Raw genomic sequence first — 20,848 nt, 5'->3', positions numbered from 1 at the left:
GTAACACATTTCATTGCAATCATCTCTCTTTGCAAAAATAGCTACCCTAGTATCAGAAACCAAATCTGCTTCCCTGATATGTAGACCTATTGATTCTCTCCCTACCGATGATTCAGTTGCTTAAAATTCCTCCAGATATGAATAAGGCTTCTCATTTCATAATTGGAAATAAATCTCAAATATAAACATACTGAGAGTGGGCCATACATGAATAATTCATTCTAAAGTGTAAATGACTGATAAGAGATTTTCCATAAGAACAAGAATTTATTAGACAAACCTAAGGGTAGGATCACTTGGAATACCAAAGACACCAGGAATATGAAGACACCAAATATTTGATATAGTAGAAAGAGCATTGGGCTCGGATGTGAAAGAAGGGTCTTATGTGATCTATTTTATGTGAGTTTTGCTTTTGTCATCTGGAAAAAGAATAATTTGCATTATGAGTAGTTCTACTTATTACTGTAATTGCAGATTCTGTTTGGAAGCAGCCCCACTCACTTGGGCTGTCATAAGCCTTTGCTCTGGCTTGGTCTTCATAGCTCTTTCTTAGCTCTGGGGTGGGGGAGGGGCAAAACGTTGTACCTGTGTCAGTGAGCTTCATCCTCCTGGGGCTGGACTGACATTCTTGGTGCCAAAGATGCTATGACTTACACCACCCACCACCACATCAGTCAGTGAGCCTTTTATCCCCACTTGGCTTGAACCTTTCTTGCCCTTGCCTCAGAGCCCTGCTTCATCAGAGCTCTTTATGGTATTTGCATCATAAATATTTGCAAGTAACACATTTACTGCAGGTAACACATTTTATTATGATTTTATTATATATTCTCTTTTCCTGGAGTTTTGCAAGTAAAGATTGCATGATAACCAACTCTTTATTTGCCCTAAGTTCCACACCACAGAACCAGGTCAAATTACAACGGCTTGATGCACTAGACTCAATGACTCAATAAATACTTTACAAAAATAATGTAGTTATTTTCCCTTCTTAAAACATAAAAAAATTAGGATTTCCTAGACTTGAGTCCTCCTTCTCTTTTTATATTTATTTACTGTGAATATATTGGTGAAGAAAAACAAGCTAAGGTGGTATTAAAATAAAATAGATGATATGGGGGTCCATGTTACTTTCCCATTTATCTTGCTTTTTTATCATTGCAAAAGTGCTATTCTGTTTTCATGTCTGACTTTCCTGCAGCCTTCTGGACTTACTAAGGCATGAACAGAAATTGTGCCATTCTGAAGCCTTTTAGGAGAATCAAAGCATTAGGCTAATATTGGCCTTTTATTTTAAAAGCCTATTTAAAACCAGGCCTGAGATTTGCCCCTAAAACATCCATTTGCCCCCCCTCCCCCCTACCCCCATGCCCTTTCTTAGTCAGGCAAGGACATTTTGGACACTGAGACTTCAGCAAGGTGCCTCATGACTAAATCATATTTGGGATAAGGTGGGTGTTTTCTTGTTTTGATATATTTCTATTGAGTTATTTTTAAAGACATCATTACACATTCCCTTTCTCCTCCACCTCCCTAAGCCCTGTCTGCACTCTCACAGAAGCGATTAAAGTTTTCATGATGACAACTCCAGAGAAAAGGTTACGCTTAAGTCACATTCATATTAAATAAGTTATAGATAAAAACTTATAATGTTTACAACATCAGTCTCTTTCCCCCCTCTGCTTGGCGAGGAAATCCTGGATCTGGGTGTGACTTGAATCCCACCCACTGTCGCTTCCAGGTTCTCCTGGCTTCTCTGTCCTCATCCTCCTTCCCACCCCACCCCTGGGAGGAGTCCCACGGAGGTCTGTGGGCATCGTAGATGGCAAGGGTGGCTTCAGATGGCAGACACCCATGGCCTGGCGCCCATGCCTAGTGTGATTTGTGAAACATACGCATGTGGTCCATGCAAACACACACGAAGGCGGATCAGAGGGACTGCGCTCCAGGCCGAAGATCAGTGCAGTGCGTTTGTGTCCCAAATCCCGGAGCTGTTCTCTCTAATACTCCCTGGCCTCTTGGAACTGCTTGATGTAATCTTCGTCCGAGGGGCTCTCGGTGCACTTCTGCCCGTTGTTGGGAGGCCGGGCTTCGTTATACCGGCTCCAGTCGCCCTTGCACAGGATCCAGGGCAGGACGTCCACCTTGTAGTGCAGCTCCGCCGAGAACTCAGTGCTGATGAGGTTGGGGGTCCCCGCCCCTTTGCCCCTGGTGATGAGCTGCATGTTGTCGCCGTAGCAGCAGTGCTGGGCGGCCAGCGTGGTGCTCTCCAGGGACAGCATGGAGCGGATGCAGTAGCGGGCGCTGGGCTTGTAGATCTCCAGCTTCTCCTTGGGCCCGCTGGCGTCCTTCCAGCGGAAGTCCTTGCGCTTGATGCGGTCGAAGATGTCCGCGCTGCTGTAGGCCACCTCGGTGGGGTAGGAGCAGGGGCAGCTGGGCAGGTCATTGATGACCTTGTGCATGTACTTCTTTAAGAACTCGCTCTTGCAGCTCATCCATCGCTCACAGCTGTCTGTGTCTGGAAAAGGCCACAGAGAAACCCTCTCACCACATGCAAAACAGACAGCAGGTGACATTGCCATCTACCCCTCTCCCAACCCCCTCCCAGAGCCAACCCCTGCAGCCCCTGGAACCACCGGTCCTAGCTCACCTCCCTTTAACTTTGGAAGTTTGAACTTGACTACCTGTATGCCATCACTAGATTTAACCATCATTATATATGCTTTATAGTTTTTAATTGTTTTTGGAAATATATGACATTATTATTCCTAAGTCTAAGTTTTAGAAGGTATCTACAAAAAGTAAAAATACAAAAGGAGGATATTGGGTTAACCATACCCCATTATCACCCATAAGAAAATTAACAATAACTCAGAGGGCCATTTTAAATCTCCTCTTTCAACGCATGGTGATGGGGTAGAAAATGCTTACAAGTAACATTTGTAGGATTGAGTTGTATTTCTGCCGGGTCACTGACCAATTAAAACTAGGTCTAGTGCCCTAACCTCTTAACCTTAAGCACTAAATGGCAATAATTATTGTATGCAAATCCGTATGAAAAGATGCCTCCAAAGGGAAGCGGCTGGCTGGTGGCCCCAGCTTTTAAGGAACTTAACATTTAGGCCAGAGGCCCCCTTCCCTATAAGGCTGGAGCCTGAACCCGCCCCCATAGTTGTTGTGTTTGGCCTTTGTAGTATGAAAAATAGTGAATTAATTGCTAACAGTTAAAATAGGTGGTTCCAAGTATTAATATGGCTTCCTGGTTTAAAAACCAAAAGATATGTTTATGCTGGTCCTGCATTGCTCTATGGCAGTGGTCGGCACACCGCGGCTCGAGAGCCACATGCGGCTCTTCGGCCCCTTGAGTGTGGCTCTTCCACAAAATACCACGTGCGGGTGCGCACGTACAGTGCGAAGTTGACTTAAAACTTTAAGTAAAGTTTATTAAGTTAATTTTAGGGAACGTTGTGGAGTGAAAGAAGATGTAGTGTCGAGGATTGGGAAAGGGATGTTGAGATGGTTTGGACATATAGAGAGGATGAATGAAAGGAGATAGACGAAACAAGTATACAAGACGAGGGTGGATGGGAGAGTTGGAAGGGGTCGACCTCAGCGAACGTACCTCAATCAGATTGAGGACGTTTTTAGCAAAGGACAGCGTAGGAGTACCCTAATTAAGTTAATAACAATGTACCTTCCTATATAGTTTAAGTTTAAAAAATTTGGCTCTCAAAAGAAATTTCAATCGTTGTACTGTTGGTATTTGGCTCTGTTGACTAATGAGTTTGCCGACCACTGCTCTATGGGAACAACTGGCTGAGTGAACAGGGGAAGTGTGACCACTTGTGCAAACTAAGGTTGAGCAGAAAAAAATCTGGTGGGTTGTCTGGTGGTAGGGAACACAGTCAGTTTCAATGAAGGTTGTGGGGAAGCAGGTTGTGTCAGATCATGGACATCTTCGACGCAGGTGAGGCTTGTTCAGAGAGCACCAGGTAACCACTGAAGATTTTTTCTTAAAAACTATGTTTATATTGCATTTTTTTAGAGAGAGAGGAAAGGAGAGGAATAGAGAGATAAAAACATTAGTGGGAAACATCACCCATCAGTTGCCTCTTAGATGCCCCCTGGTGGGAATCGAGCCTGCAACTCAGGCTTGTGCCCTACTGGGTATGGAACCAGTGACCTAGTGGTTCCTGGGTTGATGCTTAACCACTGAGCAACACCGGCTGGGCTGAAGGTTTTTGAGCCATAGTGAGCTACTAATTGAGCTGTACAGTTAGAAGATATATTCAGTGCTGGTATCAATTGTAAGAATCCAGGGAGGGAACAGCAGGTGTGACCAACAATAGTTAGAGAAAGAAGGCTGCTAGGCCTTGGCGGGCTTGGGGGTAAAGGGAGGAGGACATTCAAGATGACTCACCAGCTCTGACCCAGGTGCCTGGGAGGCTGGTGGTGTCATGAGTGGAAATCAAGTGGCCAGGATGGGGGCAGGCAGCTTGGAGGAGAGCTCGGGTCCTCTTCAGTGGAATGAGGAAGTGAGATGGGGCATCTCTCAGGAGCTCAACGAGGCCTGGCCTAGTTGAAAAGTGGGGGCTCTTGTGCTGGACTGCCTGGGATCGAACCCCGAATCTACTATTTAGTAGCTCTGTGACCTTGAGCAAGCTGTTCTCCCTCACTGTGCTTCAGTTTTCTCATCGCCAAACTGAAGACATAAACAGCGCCTGCCTCATGAAGTGAGATAAGGATTAAATGGGAGGGAGCACAGAAAGGACACGAGCAGGGTGTTGCCCACAGGGGTGTGCTGAGGCTCCTTTGGGCTCTGAGTTCTCCGATCCCAGCCCTGCGAGCCCCTGACTGAGCAGTAGCTGAGAGAGTGGAGATTCCATCCTGGGAAGTGTGTGTCTGAAAGTCAGTGGGGGTCTCCTTCAGAGGGCAGGGTCTTCAGAAACAACATTCAGTGCATTTTCCCTCCAGAGTGGCTGGTCATCAAAATTCATGTACCTAAAGTACATCCATCGACTTATTTTTATCCATCAAACTTATGTAGATGTCCAGTGTGAGCGACATGTTCTAAACCCTTTACAAATATGAACTCATTTAATTCTACAACAACTCTATAAGGTAGGCATAGTTCCTCATACCATTTTACAGATCAGACAACGGAGGCAGCACTGGATTAAGAAACGATCTTGTGCAAGAAACATGCTGGGAGAATTGGACACCATATGAGGAAAAGGAAACATTTAAATGGATCCAAGGATGACATTGCAAAGGCAAAAGGAATGTCCAAAATACTAAATCAATATTTGAATAAAAAAGAAAAAAAAATCTTACCGACTTCAAACAGTTTGGTGGCATTAAATTCCTCGCTTCCCGCAAGCAGACTCACTTCGGTGGCAGCTGTCCTGAAGGTGTCTTCAATTCCTAAACACAGACAGGGCTCATTTTCCCCTGGTTATATGGAAAAAGCCCCCACCCCCGCCCCCACCAATTAAAAAAACAAATACACCTCAACAAAGCCTTTTTTTGTGTTCATTACTATTCATGGGTAGAAACTTGCCAACAGAGGAAACAGTAAAAAGCAGGTAGCAGAGCATAAAATATATTAAAACCCCAGATACCATGTGCAGCATAAAATCAGATCCAAATGTGCCTGACTGAGTCCTAAGGAACTCATTCACTAGGTCCAAGAGTGCAGTGTTGGGCAGTGGGGGACACACATCAAAATGGTTGTCTGCCTGGTGGTGTCAGGATGACAAACTAAACTAAAGGCAGTGGCCAATACCAGTCTAGAAGTCAATACCAGTCTTAAGGACAGACGGATTGACTGGGTTCAATCATTACTAGCTGTGTGACCTTGGGAAAGCCACTTAACCTTTGTGTAACTATTTTCACATCTGTAAAATGGGGAGAAATAAAGGACCCACCACACAGAGTTGAATAAATTAAATGAGTTATGTGTAGAGAAAGCACTTAGACTAAGTAGTAAGTAGCAAGAGTTCTCTGATGTTGTTCCTTGAATATTTGTCTAGCTCATTTTGAGGATGCAGTAGTCCATAGCCAAAGACCAGGTAGCTCATATTCTGGGACTTTTAGCATTGTTGATAATGCTTCAGAAAGAGTAAGCTGGGCCTGTCATTACTTGCTTGGAGGGACCGAACCCAGCTTGCCTCAAACTTCTTGGCTCTCCTCCCCTCCCAAACTGCCACCCCACCCAGGCTTCCTTTACAGACAAGAATCCTGTGCAAGCCGAGGCAGTCAGGTGAGGCAGGAGTTGTGGGATGTAGACGGGTTGGAGAGCCTGGGCTGCCTATTAGGCATGACTTGATTTCCTTTAAGGGGCTCTCTTTGATTTTAGGTGAGGCCCCTTGAACTTATTTATAAGGTTGACCTATGGGACAAGCTTTTACAGTGCTACCAGGCCAGGGAGACCACCTGCTCCGAAATTCTTTTCAATATGGTTGAGAATCAACACACCCAATAAGGAAAGAAATCCTGTAAAAAAAAATCCTTCATGTTTCAAGAGAGTCCTGAAAAGCTGGAAGAGCCGGGAACAGAGAGGCAGAAAGGATGGAAGGAAGGCAAGGTCTGATGAGAAGAAAATGTGGGGACAGGGCTGCAGGCCACACTGCTCTCAGTGTGAGAGAAAATGAGGAGGCAATATTAAAAACGGCGACAGAGAAGACCCCTCCCCTAATAAGCTGTCTAAATGGACCATCTTGGGTCTGGATGCCAGCTCTGGAAGAGGAACAAGAGGCAATCCCCCGAGCCCTGACTTTAAATGCTGTCTGTGTCCATGTGTGGCTGAGCCTGATACCCTTTCTTCTGCTGGAGGTGGAATAGTTTCATGGTTAAGAACATGGTCTCTGGAATTAGACTGGCTGGACTTGAGGTGACACGCGAACTCATTTTTTTGGTTGATTTTTCTTTGTTAAATGGCATTTAAATATATAAAATAAATATCAAAAATATAAGTCTTTGTTTTACTATGGTTGCAAATATAAAAATATTTCTATATGTGACACGGCACCAGAGTTAAGTTAGGGTTTTTCAAAATGCTGACACGCCAAGCTCAAAAGGTTCGCCATCACTGCTCTAGGCAAATGAAGCCAGTGTCTCAGTTTTCACAACTGTTAAATGGGCACAATAATAAATACCTATTTCATAAGGCTATTGTAAAGTTAAATGAAATAATACATATAATGACCTTAGAGATTTGATTGATACCAAAATACTAGAAAAATCCTATTTTTCATAATCATATTTTTGTTTCTTCTTCAATACCTTCACCATCTTCATATTTATCTTCATTTTCTTTTGCTTCCTCTTATCTTCATCATTATCTTTTTCATCTTCTTCAGATTCTCCTTCTCTTCTTTCATTTTCTTCCTGTACTCCTTTTCTTCCTTATCATATTATTATTATTTACTAGAGGCCCGGTGCACAAAATTCGTGCACAGAAGTGGGGGGTGTCCCTCAGCCCGGCTTGCACCTTCTCCAATCCAGGACCCCTCTGGGGATGTCTGACTGCCGTCAGTCAGATATCCCTCTCGCAATCTGGGACTGCTGGCTCCTAACCGCTCACCTTCCTGCTGGCCTGATCCCCCTAACTGCTCTCCCCCACTGGCCTGATCACCCTAACTGCTTTCTCCTGCTGGCTTAACCCCCCTAACTGCCCTCCCCTGCCAGCCTGATCACCCTAACTGCTCTCCCCTTCCAGCCTGATTGCCGTAACTGCTCTCCTCTGCTGGCCTGATCACCCCTAACTGCCTCTGCTTTGGCTCCGCCACCACGGCTTTGTCCGGAAGGACTTCTGGTCTAATTAGCATATTACCCTTTTATTAGTATAGATTGCTTTATTTCTATCCATCCAAATCCCATCCTATCAGACTTCTAACTCAGCTTTATTCAGGAAATTTTCACAGGAAAAGCATCTTGATGTTTGCTCCATTTTCTGAAATCCATCTGCATGGCTGACAGGGCACCAGCCCAGCCACTTCTGATATTTCAGCCCTGTTTTCTACACACATACACCTTGGCTGACACACACATGCTCAATCTTATCCTTCTCTCCTCAGAAACCCCTTTGCCCTTCCACTTCACTTATTTATTTATTTATTTATTTATTTATTTGGGGCCAATGCTCTATCCACCGAGCCAAACCATCTAGAGCTCTTTCACTTCTTTTTTGGTCCAAATCTCAGCCTTACAATTTGAGAGCAGAGTTCAGGGGTAGGAAACGGAAGTTCTGGGTGCAGAGATTAACTTTTCTGTGCCTGAATTTCTTTAAGATGTAGCCATTTGGAATATGTGGTTTCTTGGGAGAGCCTAAGATATTATTTTAGACTAGAGGCCTGATGCACAAAATTCGTGCAAGGTTCTTGGCCCTCACAACCCTGGCTTCATCCGGAAGGTCACCTGGAAGGACATTTGGAAGGTTGTTCGGCTGTCCAGTCTAATTAGCATATTACGTTTTTATTATTATAGATTGGTATTCTACCTGAAGTGGGGAACACGCAGTGAATGTAAAACTACAGACCAGGAGTTGGTAAACTTTTTGTAAAGGGTCAGAGAGTAAATATTTCATGCTTTGTGGTTCACATATGGTCTTGGTCACATACTCTTCCTTCTCTTTATCCTTCTTTTCTTCTACTTCTTTTTCTTCCCCTCCTTCTTCTTTACAACTCCTTAAACATGTGTGGACCACACAAAAACAGGCTGGAGTGTGACAACTACTGCTACTGACAGTCACAATTATTTTTCATCTCCAACATCTTTTCACCTAGTAAGCTCAAGGGCAAGACTGAACTTGAACTTGGAGCATAAACCCACCTGGGCAGTTTGGACGATCACAGGTCCGAGACTCTGTGGCAGTGCATGCGTAGCCACAGGACCTGGTCCGCTTCTGGTTGCCGTTCCCACAGGTGACGCTGCAGACAGACCAGAGACTCCAGTCGCCCTCCCCATCGGTGGAATCTGGAAGGGAGCCAGGGAGACAGTCACAGCCTCACCAAAAGAGTCCCCAAACCCACCCGACAAGCAGCCTGCCAATTGTCCCCCTGAATTACTCTCACTGTTGGAGGGGCCCAGATGCCTGCTGGAGTCAAAAGGCTTACAGCTCCAGGGCTCATTTTAAGGATATACCTCATGCAGGCAGTGACTCTGTCTGAGGATTTGGGCACTGATGTGGTCAGCCCATGACCAGGGCCTGACAGCCCCAACAGGTGCCGAGTGAGTGCTTATTGAGAATGCATACATTTGCAGAGCATAGGATCATGAAATAATATGATATGTATTTAGATGACCACCATTAGTTCCTTACCTCCCTGTGCCTACATTTACAGTGAAGAGAGAGAGAGAGAGAGAGAGAGAGAGAGAGAGAGAGAGAGACTATGTCCCCTAGAATCTGTGTGAGCTTTGGCCTTAGGAGGCCTGGCAGCTTCTGACTTTTGCTCTGAGGAATCCAGTTGAGGCTCAACCTGTGAATTACAGGACACCACATGGAAAGAGAGAAGCCACATGAAGGCCCACCAAAACCCTAGACATGCGAGTGAAGCTTTCATGAAGCTTCCAGCCCTTTGCAGTGGATAGCTGAATGCGGCTGACGCCCTCAGGAGTGGAAGGACTGCCCAGTGTGGCCCTGCTTGAACTCTCGAGCTATGAGATCATAAGAAATAATCAAGAGCTGCTGTTTTCAGCCATGATGTTTGGGGATGTTTTGTTACACAGCAGTAGACAACAGATACACAATGGTGAAGCTACATGGTTCTTTGAGGTCATTGCTCAACATCCATCCTACTGAGCCCCTATTATATGCCAGGCACAATTCTGTGTATGTAGGGTATATCATTAAACAAAACTTCCAACGATTCCCTGTGCTGGTGGAACTAATATTTTAGTGAGAAGAGTCAGCCAATAATTAGTAAACAAAAAATGAGTAAATTATACAGCAGATTGGAAGTCGATGAATGACATGAAAGGAGAAGCAGACCAGGGTAGGGGGGTCTGGATAGTGAGAGGTGGTGAGAGGCTGGTGTATTATCAACAGTAAATTCGTCTTTTTAAAAATATGAAACTAAACCCTGGAGTGATTGAGTGACTATCTAAGGTCATAATGGAGACAGAAAGGAACACTTGGGCTCTAGCGCTAAACTCTTAATCTCAAAAGCTTGGCTCTTTCGGAAGCATCTCCACTCAGTAGTCATTTCTCCTGGTTTAGCCAAATGCTTCTACAGCCTGGGCCTCTGTGGGTGCCAAGCGCAGAGGTACAGGCATGTGCCTTGCAGGGAAGGGGTCCTCTCCATTCATAACAGGTCGTGGTGATTATTATCATGTAGGTCGGGCAAGAATGCAGTCCACACATGTTTCTACCTGAACTGCGGGCCCTGTGCCAGCCTCCGGGCTGTTGTTTACATGGAGTTCACTTTGAACACTCCTCAGGCAAACACAGGGCTCCCGAGTCTCCTCAGCCCATTCAGCAGAGGTAGGCTGGGGGGTGATTCATGGTGTTCTCTTCCCTACCCCAGAGTAGAGCGTTTGTTCACACATCGACTGCCCCCGGGGGCCCCATTCATTTCTATTCCCTCCCCAAACAAATTTTTCCAAACTTTGATTTTCTTCTAAGAAATGGTTTTCCAACCATATGGCCAAGCAGATGTTTGAAATGACTGCTTTGTGTGACGGAGCTGGGCCTGCTTCCCCAGCCTTAGCCTTCCTCCTTGCTCCCCTCTCTTACTGGGCACGAACAGCGGAACTGGATGCTTCCGGAGGGACACATCACAGAGTTAGGGGCCGCTGCTGCTCCCTCCGAGACTTTGCAGTCTGGGATCTCTTGCTAATTTCACCAGGAACACCAGAGGGTGCCTGGAACAACCATGTGACTTCACTCTTGTCAGTGGGAGCATCCGGGTGCAGAGGGTTATACGCACCTGTGACCACATTCAACCACAACCTATATGCACCCACGAGGCCAGGTTTGTTAAAGGGAACAACAATGAGTCACAAGCAGAGATATAATGTCTTTAGGTTCATAGGAAGCGGGCAGTGGGTCAGACAGAAAAAGCTTATTATACCACAGAGGTAGGGGCCATGTCACCTGTGTGATGGGACAGGCACAGGACACAATCCCATGATGCCAAGAGGTGTCCTGCTTGACTCAGCAGAAGCAACAGGGCCCCAACCATCTAGATATCTCTTGCAACCTTTCCCTCAGTGTGGCAGTAATATGGAGAGCTAATTTTGGGCAATGTCACCCTTAACTTGGAGATTTTAGCATTAAAATCACCATGATGCTTATATTAGAACCTCTGCATTAGATACATTCTTGTTTTGGAATCTTGGATCAAAATTATTTGGTGTCAATTACTGTCCGATTATGTGAAAAGTGATGTCCATAATTCTACTTCCCTTTGCTTACTCTCCTCTCACACCAACCCTAGCCCGGCCCACCTGACTTGCTTTGACCAATGGGAACATAGCAAGTGTGATGCAAACAGAGGCTGCAAGAATGCTCCTGTATTAGGGCTCTTCCACCACCATGTGAGGAGCCCGGGGCGGGTCCTGAAGGGTGAGGAAGCAGGTGGGGAGAGGCCCAGCCATCTCCCTCCCCAGCTGCCCAGCTGGGATGCCAGCATTGTGAATAAAGCCATCCTGGACCTCCATCCCCCCTCCCCCCTCCCCCGCAGCCAGCCCAGAGAAGCCCTGAATTTTGGGGTGTTTTCTGAAGCAACAAAAATTAACTGTTATACATATACCATAACACTTTCCCTAAGATATGTTCTCTCGATGGTTAGCAGACTCCAGAACCATGAAGAAGTTCTCATCCTAGCAAGTGGGTTCTTCATGCCTTTATTTTAGGTGCTCACAAAGCCATTTATTTTCCAAGCACTTTTTATATGGGGCCCTCAGAGTTAGGCACAGAACATTATATTGCCAGGCATTTAGTCATTTCTATTGGGCTAGTAATGAAATAAAACCACCTCCTAGGAAGGTGTGTATGTCAGCCCACAACCCTAAGCCTCCATAGCATACTGTCCCGGATGAATGCTCCAGCAAAGGTCCTCTCCTTGGCGATTTCTATTTGTTTAATGTGTTCAAAGGACAGAAAGGGAACTTCTCACAGTGAACAAAGATTTGAGGGCAGGCGTCCTTTCTGCTATAATCAAACACTAGTTCTCATTCGCTCACCTACCAGGCGGGGAGCATTGCTCAGAGCAGAAACTGAACTTGAGCAGCAGCAACTGCAAAGATGGCAATAATGACAGTAAAAAACAGTCCCTGAGATTTGACAGCCCCTATCTGTAACATCCAATTGCTCAGCAAGGGAAGAAAACAATGCACAGTACCGTGAGTGACAGCTGGTTTTCAAGGATGTCATTTGAAATTTTAAAGTAGTCATTATACTGTTTCAAGCACTAGAGTTCAGTGGCCCAGTCACGATGTTTGGGCAACTGAAGTGACTCGGGTCTTGAGTCAGCTGCTGGCAAGCCTCCACCACTAATCCTAGGAGATAGTGACTACCCATTATTGAGGGACTGCTTTCACCAGCTGCCCTGCCTAACACACTGATTTAACTCCTGTCACAATCCTGCAAGGTAGGTGGAAATAGCTTCTTTTTACAGGTAAGGAAATTGAGGCTGAGAGACATTAAGGTACTTGCCTAAGGCCACACAGCTCAAACTTGGCAGAGCTAGGATTAGATCTGAGGTCTGTCAGCTCCTGCTCTATATCCTGTTCTATATTTTGGCATTCTAGCAGTTCTACTTCTGGCCCAGATTGGCCTCCTTTCTTTAAGACACTCACTTATGTGGCCACAATTTAACATTACAAAGGAAAACCCTTGAAAAAAATCACTGAAATCTATTAAAATAGGATCATGACCAGTTAAAGAATTGCAAAGAATTGAGTCTCAACCTCGGTTACAATAAGCAGTGCCCATTGTTTATTTTTCAGATTGTTCTGAACAACTTTGGGAATGGTATACTTCTATTTAACAGAAAGACATTTATTTGAACTCTTTTGTTGCCCTGGGTGAGACCCTCAGTATTTACATAGAAGGTATTTAAAATGCAGTATCTCAAACACATACAGTCCAAAGTTGAGCTTACTCGTTTCCATGATCACAAGTTAGGTCTAACTAACTTCTGTTGTGTACTTTATAATTTATTCTAAAGATGCCATACTATTTTATTTATTTCACCTAGAATTTTTTGAAATACTCTTTGGCCACATACATTTCAATTCCTATTAAAAATCCTACCTTCAAAAATCTGAGATCCAGATCCTCCAGAAAGCCCAATTCCTGTAGCAATGTCAGCCTGTCTCAGACAAGGGAGCCGACACTTAGGTACAATGACTTGTGCTGCTTTGTCATTGCATGAGCCTCTCCTTCCCGAGCAGTGTGGTCACTCCCTGTATCCTCCACAGCATCTAATCTAGGGCTACATACTTGGAAACGGCACTATAGTTTCTTGCTGATTGAAATAAAAGAGGACTCAGCTGGGCCAATGCTGTAAGGAATTCTGAAAATCACATGTTCCCTGTGAGCCGGTCTCAGAAGCAATATTTCATTCGTTTTGCAAATACTACTGAGCATCTGCGACATGCTGAGAGTCTTGGCACTACTCTGAGTGTGGCCCAAAGGCCAACTATGTCAGCCTCACCTGGGCTCCCACCCTTTTCTACATCTACAGCATCAGAACCTTCACTTTAACAAGACCCCCAGGTTATCAGCCTCACCTGGGCTCCCACCCTTTTCTACATCTACGGCATCAGGGCATCAGAACCTTCATTTTAACAAGACCCCCAGGTTTTTTGTGTGCATATTGAAGTCTAAAAAACACTGATTTAGAAGTATTACAAGGGACATATTTTTCTTTATAAAGTAGCAATCCTGATATCTAGCCCAACGATGAGGAAGTTACTAAGAGAGACTCCAAAATCACAAAAGACTGAGTTTCTTCATGGCCTGGGGATGCTGTAAGATTCAGATGCAAGGCACTCTGCGGGTATCATAGGCCCGAAAGCTGGGGTGAGGGTGGCTGAGGCAGCCATAGTAATTGCTCCAATAGAAGCAAATTCTATCCTCAAGATTGAAATAGAATATGTTCTTAATTTCATGAATTCAACTGAGGGTGCTCTATAAAAGCTTTAGTGAAAGAGCTGTTTTTAGTGTTAGTCTTCAAAATTCAGTGAGCACGGGGATAGCCTGCTGACCTTGGTTGAAAAAAGAAACAAAGACAGACTGAGCCTATGTCTCGCTGTTGGACATTCTGGTTTAGTAGCAGGTCGGCAGTGGCCCTCAACCTGAGCTGCACATCAAAGTCACTCATGGAGCTTTAAAAAACACAGATGTCTGGGCCCCACCTCCAGAGATTCCCAACTTACTGGTGAGAGAAATCTGGGCACTAGGGTTTCAAACAATTCCCCAGGTGAGCATAATGAACAACTGAGAACTGTTGATTTTGAATACTCAGTGTTCCAGAGGCTCCTGAAAAGTTCATTCAAACATAGATTTTGGGGACCCACACCCAGAATATCTGATTCAGGCGGCCCAGGGACCAGGAAACTGAACATCTGCATTTTTATCCTGGTTCCAGATGATGCTGATGCTGCCAGTTTAGGGACCACACTTTGAGGACCATTAGGATAGAAGGATGGGGTTGGGGCTAGGATTGGCATTTTTAAACATGCAACCAAGGGATTCTGATGCCGAGGGTCTAAGCCCCACTCATAGAAAAAATGTTCTGTGTGGGCTGGGCAAACAGGTTTAGCCACAGAGCTGTGCAATGTCAGGCTAGCACCCAGGATCCTGTGTGCTTTGTTTCTCTGTTCAATAGCACTGATCCAATCTTTTATTCCTATCTTCCAGTCCAAGTGACCATTTCTAGATCCACTCCCCTCTCCTAAAGGATGTGTTTCCTTCCCACCCCCGCACAAGAGAGGCAGAATAAGATAGTGATTAAGAGGACAGACTTTGGACCAACTGACTGAGATAAATCCTTGAGGTCAAGTTTCTTAATTTCTCAGGCTTCAGGTTCCCCATCTGTAAAATGGGGCACCTGGCTCAGAGAGCTGATTAAAGGAGCACTGCATGTTAGATGCCGTGAAGAAGGATTGGTACATGTTAAATGCTATATGTATGTTGGCTACTATTCCGAGTCCTTCTTCCTGGGCAGTAGATAAATTGGACTTCCTCTGGGAATGTGGAAGTTTTCACGAGTCTCCTGGCTGGAAGGGGTTTGGGAGGTCTCTTTCAGCTCCCCTCGCATTTGATGTGTATTTCCACAATGGCACTATTTTGCTTTATCAGTTAATTTTTCTCCCCTTGTCCACAGATAGGTGAGGACCACTGTAGGGAAGGACTGTGTCTTACTCATTTTTTTTTATTCCCAGCACCTAACATAATACTGATCGCAAGATATGCTCTTAATAGATGTCTGTTGAGCCCTGACCTGGTGGTTCAGTTGATTGGAGCATTGTCTCATACACCAAAAGGTTGCAGGTTTAATTCCTGGTCAGGGCACATATCTAAGTTGTAGGTTTGATCCCCAGTCAGGGCATGTGCGGGAGACAACCAATCAGTTTCTCTCTCACATTGATGTTTCTCTCTCTCTCAAATCAATAGAAACATATGTTCAGGCGAGGAAATAAATAAATAAATAAATAAATAAATAAATAAATATCTGTTGAACAACTAAATGATGCAGCAGGAAAAAAATTATCTTGCTGTTTTGGAAGTTGCTCAGTGGGAAGAAATAACTCTCCAACATACAACTGGTCTTTCTGCTGAAACACAGGTGTAAGAGTGAGAGTTCATGACAGTGTTTGCACCTAAGTCTGCTGATGGTAAAGCCACAGAATATCCCAATGATGGATGCATTTATAAGACTGCAAATATTCTATAGCAAAAGGCACACTGTCTGATTTCTCACAAAGGCTGCTTCTTCTTATTGGACACACAGAATACATTTCCCAGCCTCCCTTGCAGCTATGTGGGGCCAAATCATCAGGTCATGCCAATCAAATTTGAGCAGATGTGATGTGTGTTATCTCCAAGCCGAGGGGTTTAATAGCATGTGTACATTTTTCAGGCTGCATTTTCCCCCTTGGCTGAGCTGGTTATTAGAGCATCCATTGGATAACTCTCAGGCCCTAACAGTTGGAGGAGTGCCAAGATGGAAGGAGCCTAGGTTCTTGAATGACTGAGTGGGGCTGAGTTCCCCTTACCCTGTCTCCCATTTCAAATTAAAAATGAACTTCTATTATTTAAATTACTGAATTTGAAAGTTTTGTTATTTCACCTTACTCTAAAACATGAGACAGTAGAAGTCCCTACTTGGGGTCTTAAAATTTATTGGTGGGGAGGTCTCATTTGGACAACCCTTGAAGCATACGTTCATGTGGATTCTCAAGGGCCACACTATTGCCAATGTCAAACATAACACAGTGGCCTGGTCAAAGGAAGCAGCCGATACATTTCTTTTACCAAATTAATTTTCCATATGCATTTTTACAGTAAAATATACAAGAAAACTGATTTGCTGATTTCTTCCTTTTTATAAACAAAACTATTTTTTTTTTTGGAAAAAAGGAAGAACCTCAAAGACCCCTGACTGAAAAAAAACTTCTCTCCTAGGATAATTGGTGTGATTTTAAAATTATAGTCTTTCCAGAAAAATGTGGCTGCTGGTGCCTCCTTGGGGCTTCTGTGGAATAGAGTCTTTATGAGGTACGCCTCATAGAAGACCAAAAGCCACATACTGTAAACTGGGTTTTGCTTGGCTCCATTTCCTCATCATCCTCATTTATTTTCCCCACCAATTTTATATTACTGGGTGGTAAACTCACCATATTCTGGTTGCTCTTTGGTTTCAAAAGTCCGGTGGCCTGGGGCCGGACGGTCCCACCCCCGGGGAGGGTTGAGGAAGTTGCTGTCATCTGAGGTACTGTCGTACTTGTAGTCCTGGTCCCCGCTGTTGGCCCTCGACAAGGACAAGGACCTCTGCCACCAGGCCCACCAGTCAGGGGATGGGACTGACCAGCTGGGCTTATTCTCCGGATGCTGATCTTTATCTGCTTCAGAGTCAGGACCGTCCACCACCTCTATGGTGACCTGAAGAATTCAGAACAGGCCAGGGTCAATGAGGAGTCAATAGCCTCCAAGCTGGGTGACCCTTGAAAGAAAGTCTGGGATACCAGAGGCAAATGATGGATGTGTCCCTCATGAAGGATAGCAGAGACTGCATGGTGATACAGAATGGCAAACATCCAGGGATGGCCCAAGTGAACCCCACGATTACAGAGAATGAAGTACGTGGGCCTTGGGTGGAAGGAGACAATTCATCACTAGGGTCACTGGTTTACTGAAGATTACATTGCTGGGAAGTCCCTAATTCAAGGAGTAAACATGTATTATATATGTTCCTGAAGTGCCTCAAGAATAATTATAATAAAACTGAACACTTATTGAGTACTATCTCTGTACCAGGCATGGTTCCAAGTGCTCTGCCATATATTAACTTAGCTAATCCTCATAATGACCTTATAAGTTTGGTTGATTGGCCCCTATAATTGATGATCTGCAAAGATGGTCCAGATAATCCCTCCCATCTTTGTATGTGGGTGCCACACCTCCCATCAAGAGATGCAGTTGACTTCCTCTCCCTTTCTATCTGGGCTGGCCTTGTGACACACTTTGTCCAGTAGACTGTGGGAGGAGTTACAATGAGACAAATCTCATGAGGTCTTGCAGCTTCCATTTTCATTCTCTTGGAATGTTCCTACCATTAAGTAAGGAAGCCCAGCCTAGATGACTGTTCACATAGAGACCACATGAAGAGAGAGGCCGCAGAGAAGAGAACTGAGGCTCCTCAGCCACTGGCCAGCTCCATGGTCCCAGTTGTATGAGTGGGGCCATCTTGGATCCTGCAGCCCAGTTGGGTCATCCCATCTGATATCATGTGATACAGAGATGAGCTCTGCCGGTTGAGCCCTGCTCCAATTCATGAACCATAGGTACCATGAGCAATCCGATGGTTACTGCTTCAAGCTACTGAGTTTTGGGGTGGTTGACAGAAGGCAATGCAGAGCTTTTTATAGACAGAGAAAACTGGCACACAGAGAAGTTAACAACTTGCCTAAAGTCACACAGCTAGTATCTGGCAGACATGGCTAGTGTAGCTCTGGAGCCCACACTCTTACTCCAACTTTGCCACACTGCCCCTCTCAACAAGTAAGGAACAGAGGTATTGTCCCCTCATGCAACCAAGGGAGCAAAGAGGCCACAGATGCGGGTGATGCTGGATGCCACAGGTTGTGTAGAGATGTGAACACAAGGTCCTCAATGTCCAGGCTTTCACAGCTGGGATTTTCACTTGTCCTGAGGTCCAGACCCAGCACATACACCACTCAACTAACCCTCAGGTTCAAAACAGATAGTCCCAGAGCCAAGGTTAGAACTTGCTCTCTAATTTACTGAGCCTCGTTTGGAAGTCACAGGGCTGGAAGAATGCAGCTTCTTTGGCTCTGAGAGACAATCAATGTAGAGAAACTTGTTTCAAAAATATAATAAAAACTCATCGTGTTCCTTTGGCCATCACATAGCTCTTGCAACACCCCCTGGATGAGTTATGTGCAAATGAATCAGAAACACGTGCTCCAAGTAATCAGCGCAAGATGTACTGGGCAGATGGATTTCTAGTTTTGCCCTAACCCGACGTTTGAGAGAGTTGCTGGTATGCTCTGCCAAATTGCACCAGGGTGTGCCCATCCTGAGACAAACAGCCTCTTCCTTTTGTGTTAGGAATGGGAAATTTTGCATTCTTCTCCTTTTACCATTCAAAGGAAGTTGCCCAGCTGATGGTGAGCCTGGGCTGTGGCCTTGTGTGGTCCAAACACAAGATCAAGAGTGTGGCCTTCAATACCAGAGTATACTTGGGCTGCGGCAGGTCAAGTGTATCTTTCCTCTGGTGTGGAATGCCTAGAAGCACACCGTTCGATTTATTCCATGCTACCACCATTACCCTAGTCTTTGCATATCTATCATAATAAAAGCATAATATGCTAATTAGACCAAAATCCTTCTGGACATCCTTCCATCCTTCTGGACAAAGCTGGGGTTGCGAGGGAAGCCCAGGTCCCGGGTGCCTGCAGGTGGCTGGAGGGAAGCCCAGGTCCCGGGTGCCAGAGGAAAGCCGGTGCCGGCAGCTGGGGGAAGGAAGGCCTACTCTTGCTCGAATTTCGTGCATCGGGCCTCTAGTGTATAGATAATGATGAAATTTTTAGTAATCACCCAAAAAGAAAAAAAAAGAGAAGAAAATGAATGCATCGTATGTCTTGTATCATTGCTGTTTGCTAGAATGGATGGCTGCTGGGGAATGACAGTGACTGGGACCCACACACAACCCCGGAAGGACAAGTGCAGGAGGCGTGCACAGCTGGGGAGTGACAGGCTACTGAGCCTTGGAGACATACCCTTTCTCCTCTGCAGTCCCATCCCCCTCAGCCTGCAGACAGAACAACTGAGCCTCAACAATTGTCTGCATGGCTCTTAAGGGTCTTGGAGGGGAGAAGCTGCCAAGAGCCAGGCAAGCCTGCAATTATGGTAATGAAATCAGTCTCTGGGTAGGAGATAAGGGGGAACATGCCCAATGGTTTTGGTATTCCATTTGTATTCAGACTGGAGTCAAAGGGATTGCCTAAACAAAACGTGCCCTGCAATTTCTCCAAGCTGGGAATAAAAACAATTTCATGTTTAAGCTATTACCGTCAATATAATTCTTTTTCTTCCAAACTGGTACTCAGATCCAAACAAAATAGATTTGTTGCCTGGCCAGGCAATGAGTAGCAAAATACAAATTTACTCCAAAAACTATATCGATGACTAAATCTCAACAGTTTAGAGGTTTCTTTTTCCCCTTTAATTTCTAGCCACTGCCTCAACTGAATTAACAACAAAAAAACAAACAAAACCCCCCCACACAAACCTTAGGATCTGCCCTTTCCTACAGTTAATGTGGAAACCTCATACTGATATCAAAAGAAGAAATCTAATCTTGAACCTGAAATTTCATAGGCATACAATTAAAAAGACTTAATGAGCATGATCAATGACTTCTCGAATGAGGGGGATTAGTTTTATGTTTCCTGTTGCTCTCATTCTACTTACATGTTCTTTGGCATCAAAGAGTCCTTTTATAAAAATGTCTTGAACAATAATCGATGTGATGAGCTTAAGGTGTGGGAGTGAGCACAGATTTCCAAGCTGATAAAGACTCGAGATCTTACCGTCCTTTCTCTTCCTTGATGCACATAATTGAAGTATATACATACATTTGTTTTTTCTGGACTTTTCCACACCATGAACCAAGACAATAAAAGAAAAAAACTCTTTCAAAATATCCAAGCCTAACTTCTGGCTGAGTCTCATCAGCTTCAAGAAACAGAATCTATATCACTGCCAATTTGGGGAATTCTGTCCAAAATCCAGATGTGAGGATCCTAGGCAACACTACCGGTTGCTTTCTTCCTTTGGATAGTTAAAAAATTTATTAAGAACATTTATTCTACTTTCTCGAAAAGCACTTTCTTAGGGAAACTAACACAATTTTCAGTCTAACTGATAATAAACTACAAAATACAAAAGACTTGACCACCTGAACAAGAGAGAATCTTCTAGCTCGATGGTCCTGTAAGCCTTGTGAGCTTGGTGACTAGGCGGGCATGAGTCGGTAGTTCCCTGAGAGGTGAATTGATTCCATAGGAACACAGAGCATCCAGGGACAGTAAGATAGTCTCCAGCAAAGGATTAGGCCCCAGATTACATAGCCTCCTTCCTTGACAATGT

At 44.7% G+C, this 20,848-nt stretch overlaps 1 protein-coding gene across 1 annotated transcript in view; it reads right to left on the bottom strand.

The window, feature by feature from the left end:
- Positions 1 to 254: 254 nt before the first annotated feature.
- ISM1 (isthmin 1, angiogenesis inhibitor) overlaps positions 255 to 20,848 on the bottom strand; it is a gene marked incomplete at its 5' end in the record, with an annotated part of 72,981 nt that continues 52,387 nt past the window's right edge. The window contains 4 exons of the mRNA XM_005860568.2: positions 255 to 2,521; positions 5,338 to 5,427; positions 8,836 to 8,979; positions 16,852 to 17,116. Of these exons, the coding sequence (XP_005860630.1) occupies positions 2,004 to 2,521; positions 5,338 to 5,427; positions 8,836 to 8,979; positions 16,852 to 17,116 (1,017 nt within the window). The remainder of the gene's footprint in view (positions 2,522 to 5,337; positions 5,428 to 8,835; positions 8,980 to 16,851; positions 17,117 to 20,848) is intronic.

Source organism: Myotis brandtii, unplaced genomic scaffold (assembly GCF_000412655.1).
Source record: "Myotis brandtii unplaced genomic scaffold, ASM41265v1 scaffold137, whole genome shotgun sequence".
Taxonomy (NCBI): Eukaryota; Metazoa; Chordata; class Mammalia; order Chiroptera; family Vespertilionidae; genus Myotis; species Myotis brandtii.
The sequence above is the reverse complement of the archived record's forward strand: the minus strand, read 5'-3'. Positions and strand labels throughout refer to the sequence as shown.